Raw genomic sequence first — 9,632 nt, forward strand, 5'->3', positions numbered from 1 at the left:
AATAATTAGAAGAACTGACTGATGATGTTATACAGTTGTCTTCAAACTATGAGAAATGGGTTATATTTAGAGATGAACCGAGCTTAATGTTGTTTTGTGGCTGGATTGCTTTAAAAATTATAGATTTTCTAAGGTAAATAAACATTTGTATCTGAAAACATAAAAAATATCAATATTTATTTGTCTTATTATAGTCATATAATAAAATTATATTTTGATTGATCCACTGACCATACTATCTCTTTAAAAGGACAGAAAAGATTTCTAAATAAAGCTGGAAAAACCCAGAGAATTTAGAGTCTGACCTTTGGAGAATATGAGGTCACAAGGATCATTATGAAAATTCGCAGCTGTGTGTATATGCACCTGCATTAAAAAGAGCTGGTCACAGTAATTGCTCTGATTTGCATGTTGGTTTTCAAATGAAATATGAAAGATGTGATGTTTTCAACTCTGTGTTGGATCCTGACTTTCTACAGAATAAAGAAACAATACAGACAACTTTAGTTGTATGAGCGAAACCTTGAAAAACATACGTGTTTAAATGTTTTAAGTAAATGCATCTTTGCCTTAATGAGACAGTTTTACATGAAAACAAAGGAGGGAACATGTTGGAGGACGACGAGCAGGAGATGGGAATCCTCTCTCCCTGGAGGTGAGAATGCTCCAGAGAATGAAACTTGAGATAAAAACAAGACGGATCAAGGAGAGAGAGTCACTGTGTTCACACTGAGCAGTTCTCATATGAGAACCTTAGGAGATTTCTTAAATTTTAGGGGATGTTATGTCTCAGCCTCAGTAGAAATTGTTTCCTCTTCCCTGTCTGGTCTCCGTCATTGATTTCAGTCCTAATGGGCAGACAGTGGTTTCAGAGTAATGTGGTTGGAGGAGAGTAAATCCTGTGAACCTGAGAACGATCTCTGAGCTGCTGAACTCGGATGAGGAAGAAGGTATTGATGCAAAGTGAGTTCAATTCATTTGCTTCTTTTATTTCGAGTGTTTCCTTCCAGATGTGTTTCTAACATCTGATAAAATGTTGATTTCATTCTAGGTGAAGTGACACTTTAATATTGTGACACAAGTTTTAGTGACATCTAGTGTTGAAGTCTTGTAAATGCAGGAGGCTTCCTGACGATTCAGGAACGATCCAGTGACGTCACCAGTCCTGACTAACAGCCCCTCCCAGTGGAGAGCTGTGGTAACGACCGGAAAGTTCCTGAAGCCACTGGAGCTCCTGCAGTCAGAGAATAAAAGCTGAGCCCGTCCCACAGCTGAGACACAAAGCAACACCAGCAGCAAAGAAGAGACTCACAACAAGACGACTCCACACTGAACTGTGAAGATGCTGTGCTCTCATGGACTCCACTCTGCCCTCAGTCCCTCCATCAGCCTCTACTGGCCTGTACGCAGCCTGCGGCCGGAGGTCAGACCTCTGCTCCAGCAGCAGGATCGACTGCAGAGGGACCTACACCAGCTGTGCAGCAGTCTGCAGCTGATGGACACACTTCAACACCACATCCTGGAGGAGAAGGAGCATCTCCAAACCAGCGAGGCCCAGCAGCCGGTCTCCTTCCAGCAGCCGGTCTCCTTCCAGCTGCAGAAAGACGGAGAGACCTTTGGCCTGACCCTGGACACTGAAGGCTTCTCCCCAGAGGAGCTGAGTGTCAGGCAGGTGGGCAGGAAGCTGAGAGTCAGCGGGAGGACGGAGAAGAAGCAGGAGGACGGGAAAGGCTCCTACTCCTACAAGCTCCAGGAGTTCAGACAGGAGCTGGATCTGCCTGAAGGGCTGAAGCCTGAAGCCGTCACCTGCTGCCTGGCTCCAGACGGGAAGCTGCACATCCAGGCAGCCAGAGCTCCACCTGCTGAGGAGGCCGAGAGAGAGCTGACGATCCAGAGGAGCACGGAGGAGCAACCACAGCAGAGTGTGTGTTCACACACAGAAGAGAGGGAGACAGACGACAGCACACAGGAGCAGGCTCCACACAAGGACTGATCTCAATGCTGCTGTGAACATGTGCTTCTAGAAAAGAGTTTAATGATGATTCTGTTTTTCAAAGTGTAATCAACAAATACACTGTAAATATATAAAGTCTGTTTTATAAATGAATAATGAGCATGTTTGTGTTTGTAAATAGTCCTGATTAAATAAACATATCCAAACTTCATTATCATTTCTTTGGTGTATTATTCAATTGTTGTTTTTATTAAGGTAAATCTTATAAAGAACAAAATTGAAAAACAGGAAAGACACTTGTTCATGGTTAAAATATCCACAAAATACAACTGACACAGCTGATGATTCAGTTTTTTAATTGGAAGCTCAATAAATGAATGCACTATAAATTAAACAATCTCTCTTTTATTTTAATATGTTTCTGGTATTTCACAAAATGCTACATTTTAAATGTCTTGTTAGGTTAAAAAAATGAACTTGACAGTAAAAAATTTTTCCTCTAATAAAGGTTTGACCAAAAATTAACTGTGAATTTAAATCATTAACACTGACAGTTACTCTATAATACTCTATGCTCTAATTCTTACTTTCATGATCGCTGCAGATGGATCATATTTTAAATTCCACCCCTTGGATCATAAGATTGATTAGTTCCTGATGAAGGTGGTTTTGAAATCAGCCGAGAAGTTATTCAATTAATTTCTGTTTTCATTCAAATGAAGGCAACATGTGATTCATTATTTCTGTCACAGAGACAAAGAAGAAAAGAGGTCGCACTGAAATCAATATGTATGACAATGAAATTAATTTGCAAAGACTATTTCAACAATAGCTTGATTTCTTGTTTGATGATGGTAAAACTCATCTCTGTTAATATTCACAGTTTCATAAATTCATCAGTAAAGATGAACAAAAACTATTAAATAACATGAGGTTATTTTATGATTTCGTCTAATATGATATCATGAAAATCAAACTTTTCACAAAGAATGTTGTGAAATCAATACTGAGTCAACATTTATAATTTTAGTTTAGATAAAGAAGTTTTTCTATCCTCATTAAACTGAGCCAATTATGTGATTCTTACAAATAAACTGTTTAGGTATGTGGGTGTGTCTTTTGTGATCGATCCTATAAATGATCAATCAGTATATAAATATACTAGTTATACTTAATGCTGTTTTGTGGCTGGATTGCTTTAAAAATTATAGATTTTCTAAGGTAAATAAACATTTGTCACTGAAAACATACAAAATGTCAATATTTATTTGTCTTATTTATATTCATATAATAAAATTATATTTTGATTTATCCACTGACCATACTAACTCTTTAAAAGGGCAGAAAAGATTTCAAAATAAAGTTGGAAAAACCCAGAGAATTTAGAGTCTGACCTTTGGAGAATATGAGGTCACTAGGATCATTATGAAAATCTGCAAATGTGTGTCTATGCACCTGCATTGAAAAGAGTTGGTCACAGTAATTGCTCTGATTTGCATGTTGGTTTTCAAATGAAATATGAAAGATGTGATGTTTTCAACTCTGTTTTGGATCCTGACTTTCTACAGAATAAAGAAACAATACAGACAACTTTAGTTGTATGAGCGAAACCTTGAAAAACGTATGTGTTTAAATGTTTTAAGTAAATGAATCTTTGCCTTAATGAGACATGAAAACAAAAGAGGGAACATGTTGGAGGACGACGAGCAGGAGATGGGAATCCTCTCTCCCTGGAGGTGACAATCCCCTAGAGAATGAAACTTGAGATAAAAACAACAAAGGGAATAGACGGATAAGAGAGGGAGAGTCACTGTGTCCACACTGAGCAGTTTTCCTATGAGCAAATTATAGATCAAAAAAGATTTCTTAAATTTTAGGGGATGTTATGTCTCAGCCTCAGTAGAAATTGTTTCCTCTTCCCTGTCTGGTCTCCGTCATTGATTTCAGTCCTAATGGGCAGACAGTGGTTTCAGAGTAATGTGGTTGGAGGAGAGTAAATCCTGTGAACCTGAGAACGATCTCAGAGCTGCTGAACTTGGATGAGGAAGAAGGTATTGATGCAAAGTAAGTTCAATTTAATATGTGGTAATTAAATATACCTAGATGATAAAGCTTTTAGTTATATTATTACTGTAGTGGCTACAGTCATTTGCTTCTTTTAATTCGAGTGCTTCCTTCCAGTAGTTTCTAACATCTGATAAAATGTTGATTTCATTCTAGGTGAAGTGACACTTTAATATTGTGACACAAGCTTTAGTGACATCTAGTGTTGAAGTCTTGTAAATGCAGGAGGCTTCCTGACGATTCAGGAACGATCCAGTGACGTCACCAGTCCTGACTAACAGCCCCTCCCAGGGGAGAGCTGTGGTAACGACCGGAAAGTTCCTGAAGCCACTGGAGCTCCTGCAGTCAGAGAATAAAAGCTGAGCCCGTCCCACAGCTGAGACACAAAGCAACACCAGCAGCAAAGAAGAGACTCACAACAAGACGACTCCACACTAAACTGTGAAGATGCTGTGCTCTCATGGACTCCACTCTGCCCTCAGTCCCTCCATCAGCTGCTACTGGCCTGTACACAGCCTGCGGCCGGAGGTCAGACCTCTGCTCCAGCAGCAGGATCGACTGCAGAGGGACCTACACCAGCTGGTCAGCAGTCTGCAGCTGATGGACACACTTCAACACCACATCCTGGAGGAGAAGGAGCATCTCCAAACCAGTGAGGCCCAGCAGCCGGTCTCCTTCCAGCTGCAGAAAGACGGAGAGACCTTTGCCCTGACCCTGGACACTGAAGGCTTCTCCCCAGAGGAGCTGAGTGTCAGGCAGGTGGGCAGGAAGCTGAGAGTCAGCGGGAGGACGGAGAAGAAGCAGGAGGACGGGAAAGGCTCCTACTCCTACAGGCTCCAGGAGTTCAGACAGGAGCTGGATCTGCCTGAAGGGCTGAAGCCTGAAGCCGTCACCTGCTGCCTGGCTCCAGACGGGAAGCTGCACATCCAGGCAGCCAGAGCTCCACCTGCTGAGGAGGCCGAGAGAGAGCTGACGATCCAGAGGAGCACGGAGGAGCAACCACAGCAGAGAGTGTGTTCACACACAGAAGAGAGGGAGACAGACGACAGCACACAGGACCAGGCTCAACACAAGGACTGATCTCAATGCTGCTGTGAACATAAACTTCTAGAAAAGAGTTTAATGATGATTCTGTTTTTCAAAGTGTCAACAACAATACACTGGAAATATATAAACTGTCTTTTATATAAATGAATAATGAGTTTGTGTTTGTGTGTATGAATAATCAAAAATAAATCAATATATTACAAAAACATTATTATTTCTTTAGTGTATTATTTAATTGTCAAAGTATGTGCAGGTAAATCTTACAAAGATAGATAGATGGATACTTTATTAATCCCGTGGGAAATTCAGACAACTGAACGTTAAAAACAGAAATTATTGCTGTGTGATCCAACAATAATTAGTCAGAAATCAGTATATAGCCCTAATTTCAATGGTATACATCTATATACTGATTGATTATTTATAGGATCAATCACATTGATTGCATTGTTTGTAAAAAGAATGAAACAACCAACCATTTGTAAGAATCACATAAGTCCCTCAGTTAAATGAGGATAGAAAAATGTCTTTAATCTAAACTAAAATCATAAAAAATGACTCAGTATTGATTTCACAAATTCTTTGTGAAAAGTTTGATTCTCATCATAGGAAATCATATCATAACCTCATGTTATTAAATAGTTACTGTTCATCTTTACTGAGGAACTTATGAAACTGTGAATACTAACAGAGATGAGTTTTACCATCATCAAACATGATATCCAGCTATTGTTGAAATACTCTTTGCAAATTAATTTCGTTGTCATACATATTGATTTCAGTAAGCCCTCTTTTCTTCTTTGTCACTGTGACAGAAATGATGAATCACATGTTGCCTTCATTTGAATGAAAACAGATATTAATTGAATAACTTCTCGGCTGATTTTAAAACCACCTTCATCAGGAACTTATCAATCTCATGATCCAATCGATCATAAAAGTAAGATATAGAGCATAGAGTATTATAGAGTAACTGTCAGTGTTAATGATTTAAGTTCAGTTAATATTTGGTCAAACCTTTATTAGAGGAAGATTTTGTTACACTCAAGTTCATTTTTTTTTACCCCTAACAAGATATTTAAAATGTAACATTTTATGAAATACCAGAAAAATATTAAATGAAAAAGAGAGATTGTTTAATATATGGTGCATTGATTGATTAAGCTTCCAATTAAAAAACTGAAGCATCAGCTGTGTCAGTTGTATTTTGTGGATATTTTAACCATGAACAAGTGTCCTTCCTGTTTTTCCGTTTTGTTCTTTATAAGATTTTCCTAAATAAAAACAACAATTGAATAATACGCCGATGAAATGAAAATGAAGTTTGGATATATTTATTTAATCAGGATTATTTACAAACACAAACATGAATCATTATTCATTATAAAACAGACTTTACATAGTTCCAGTGTATTTGTTGATTACACTTTGAAAAACAGAATCATCATTAAACTCTTTTCTAGAAGCACATGTTCACAGCAGCATTGAGATCAGTCCTTGTGTGGAGCCTGCTCCTGTGTGCTGTCGTCTGTCTCCCTCTCTTCTGTGTGTGAACACACACTCTGCTGTGGTTGCTCCTCCGTGCTCCTCTGGATCGTCAGCTCTCTCTCGGCCTCCTCAGCAGGTGGAGCTCTGGCTGCCTGGATGTGCAGCTTCCCGTCTGGAGCCAGGCAGCAGGTGACGGCTTCAGGCTTCAGCCCTTCAGGCAGATCCAGCTCCTGTCTGAACTCCTGGAGCTTGTAGGAGTAGGAGCCTTTCCCGTCCTCCTGCTTCTTCTCCGTCCTCCCGCTGACTCTCAGCTTCCTGCCCACCTGCCTGACACTCAGCTCCTCTGGGGAGAAGCCTTCAGTGTCCAGGGTCAGGGCAAAGGTCTCTCCGTCTTTCTGCAGCTGGAAGGAGACCGGCTGCTGGAAGGAGACCGGCTGCTGGGCCTCACTGGTTTGGAGATGCTCCTTCTCCTCCAGGATGTGGTGTTGAAGTGTGTCCATCAGCTGCAGACTGCTGCACAGCTGGTGTAGGTCCCTCTGCAGTCGATCCTGCTGCTGGAGCAGAGGTCTGACCTCCGGCCGCAGGCTGCGTACAGGCCAGTAGAGGTTGATGGAGGGACTGAGGGCAGAGTGGAGTCCATGAGAGCACAGCATCTTCACAGTTCAGTGTGGAGTCGTCTTGTTGTGAGTCTCTTCTTTGCTGCTGGTGTTGCTTTGTGTCTCAGCTGTGGGACGGGCTCAGCTTTTATTCTCTGACTGCAGGAGCTCCAGAGGCTTCAGGAACTTTCCAGTCGTTACCACAGCTCTCCACTGGGAGGGGCTGTTAGGCAGGACTGGTGACGTCACTGGATCTTTCCTGAACGATCATGAAGAACTCCTACATTTGCAACACTTCAACACTAGATGTCACTCAAACTATTGTCACTATAATAAAATGAGACTTCACCCAGAATTAAATAAACATTTTATCAGATGTTAGAAAGTACAGGAAGGAAACACTTGAAGTGATAATAACTAGTAAAAGTATTCAGAGAACTAGAAGTGGTTGTTTTGTCAGAACTGCTGACATCACTGGATCTTTCCTGTTTTTTCAGGAAGTTTCTTTTCTGACACAATCTTGTTTAAACAATGAGATGAATGCAGTTGACCCAACTTCTATAATAAATCTTTGACTTTTTATTAAATTTGGTTTTGATTCTTTCTCAGGATAAAACAAACTGCTCCTTGAAGTTTGAATTTTAAAAAGACTTTAAGGAAAGGTGAAGTTTTCTGATTTGAATGACATCTGAGGGATGAAACATGTTATTTAACATCTCATTATGACGCATTTGTGTTTTTTATAAACAGAGCTCGTCTCTTCCCTTTTCTAATATACATACCTTTCCAGCAGGTGGCAGCAATTCCTAACCCTTAATCTTACCGGTTCAAAACGGCATTAACTCATTTGCTATCTTCACCACTAGTTGTCGTCCTAGTTCATAAAAAGAATATGAATACACTAACGCACATGAAATAAGAAACTCAGTGATCATTGACATTTTCAGTTATTCTCAGTTTCCAATTAATAGCAATTTTTTAATTGATTAATTAATTTTTAATCATATTGATATTTTCCGTGACATTTTTATAGATTGTTAGTTTTCATTCTAAAGTAACACAACCTTATTAGAGCTATAATACATCATCACTACATCAGTGATTAGATCTCCTCTGTGGAACGAGAGACTGCCTCTGAAAGCACTGGGGCAAAATCAAGTAAGAAATAAAATATCAGTCGTTAATGTTTCATAAACGACTCCTTGGTCGTCCATGTTTTAGTAATAAATGTGCCGTCGTGGCAAATATCATTATATTCACATCGTTTAAACCTCTCATCCGCCTGTTTTTTGTATTTATTTACCCAGAGAGTGCAAAGGAGAGACCTGGAACTGTGAGCTGTGCAGAGAAGTAGGGCAAGAACAACACAGAAGGCAGGATTTCAACCCACAGTCTTCTTTTCAACATATTCCATCTCTCATGAAAAAAAGGGAAAGATGGATGATGAAACCTGGACTGGCAAACACAGCGCTCGCTGCTCGGGGATGGTGCCAAGGCTGGTGTCAATGTTTTTGACACATAAAGAGAATGCATGAGTTTTTATTTTGGGGAGGGAGGGATTTTTTGTTTTTTTTTAGTCATGGATTCACCTTTGGATGAACTCCCCGAAGTGAAGGCAGGATGGAAGTGAGGAGGAGGAGGAGAACGAAAGGTAGCGGAAATAGAGGAAGGATGAGGAGGAGGAGGATGAGGAGGAGAAAGCAAGGCTCAGCTCCATGTAAATCATCTGCACTGTTCTCCTGATGCTGCATGTGTGCACAAACACACACATTTATTGACGCACACACACAAATGACATCCACAAACTCACACTTCCTTGTTCCTGTCTTAGTTAGTCCCCGCTGGAGATGCTTTTTAATGCAGCATAATCCCCCTCTTTCCCCAGAACACATAAAAGAGATATCCTTCTATCTGTGTAAGTGGTTCTGACGGCCACCAGCTCATCTCACACACACACACATGACACAACACAACAGACACACACAAAAACAGACAAACACACACACACTCACACACTGCCTCCAGCTCATCAACATGCAGTTATTCCTTTGGCGCTGGATTGCAGGTTGTTAATTGGCTGCCAAGCAGAATGTGTCTGTTGCTGTGTGTGTGTGTGTGTGTGTGTGTGTGTGTGTGTGTGTGTGTGTGTGTGTGTGTGTGTGTGTGTGTGTGTACTGCAGAGCCGGGGGTTGCTCAGACATTCCCGTCACGTCTCTGAGCCTCGATTAAGACGTTGCTCCAGTTTCGCACAGACAGACATGTGGGGAGGCGGGGGGGAGGAGAGGATACAGCAGGAGGGGGGGGGAGAGAGAAAGATGAGAGAACGCAGGAGGAGTGGGGAAGAGGGAAAGAGAGGTGATGAGGCGGGACTCGGCAGAGAGAGGAGGGGAGAAGAAGTGAAGGACGAGGGAGAGAGGTGGTGAAATGCTGCAGTGGCTCTGGGACTGATAACTCTCCTGTGCCGACGTCCTTATCTCAACTGT

General features: G+C 41.0%; 3 protein-coding genes across 3 annotated transcripts; 2 read left to right on the plus strand and 1 right to left on the minus strand.

The window, feature by feature from the left end:
- Nucleotides 1-1,272: 1,272 nt before the first annotated feature.
- LOC133975073 (heat shock protein 30-like) lies at nt 1,273-2,165 on the plus strand. The gene has a single exon (XM_062412950.1). The coding sequence runs from the start codon at nt 1,343-1,345 to the stop codon at nt 1,991-1,993; it is 651 nt and encodes a 216-aa protein (XP_062268934.1). The 5' UTR covers nt 1,273-1,342; the 3' UTR covers nt 1,994-2,165.
- Nucleotides 2,166-4,418: 2,253 nt separating this feature from the next.
- On the plus strand, nt 4,419-5,240 carry LOC133975095 (heat shock protein 30-like). The gene has a single exon (XM_062412977.1). The coding sequence runs from the start codon at nt 4,466-4,468 to the stop codon at nt 5,096-5,098; it is 633 nt and encodes a 210-aa protein (XP_062268961.1). The 5' UTR covers nt 4,419-4,465; the 3' UTR covers nt 5,099-5,240.
- A 1,143-nt stretch (nt 5,241-6,383) lies between these two features.
- LOC133975033 (heat shock protein 30-like) lies at nt 6,384-7,282 on the minus strand. The gene has a single exon (XM_062412884.1). The coding sequence runs from the start codon at nt 7,204-7,206 to the stop codon at nt 6,556-6,558; it is 651 nt and encodes a 216-aa protein (XP_062268868.1). The 5' UTR covers nt 7,207-7,282; the 3' UTR covers nt 6,384-6,555.
- Between the last annotated feature and the right edge of the window lie 2,350 nt (nt 7,283-9,632).

This window comes from Platichthys flesus, chromosome 19 (genome assembly GCF_949316205.1).
Source record: "Platichthys flesus chromosome 19, fPlaFle2.1, whole genome shotgun sequence".
In the NCBI taxonomy this organism is placed as follows: Eukaryota; Metazoa; Chordata; class Actinopteri; order Pleuronectiformes; family Pleuronectidae; genus Platichthys; species Platichthys flesus.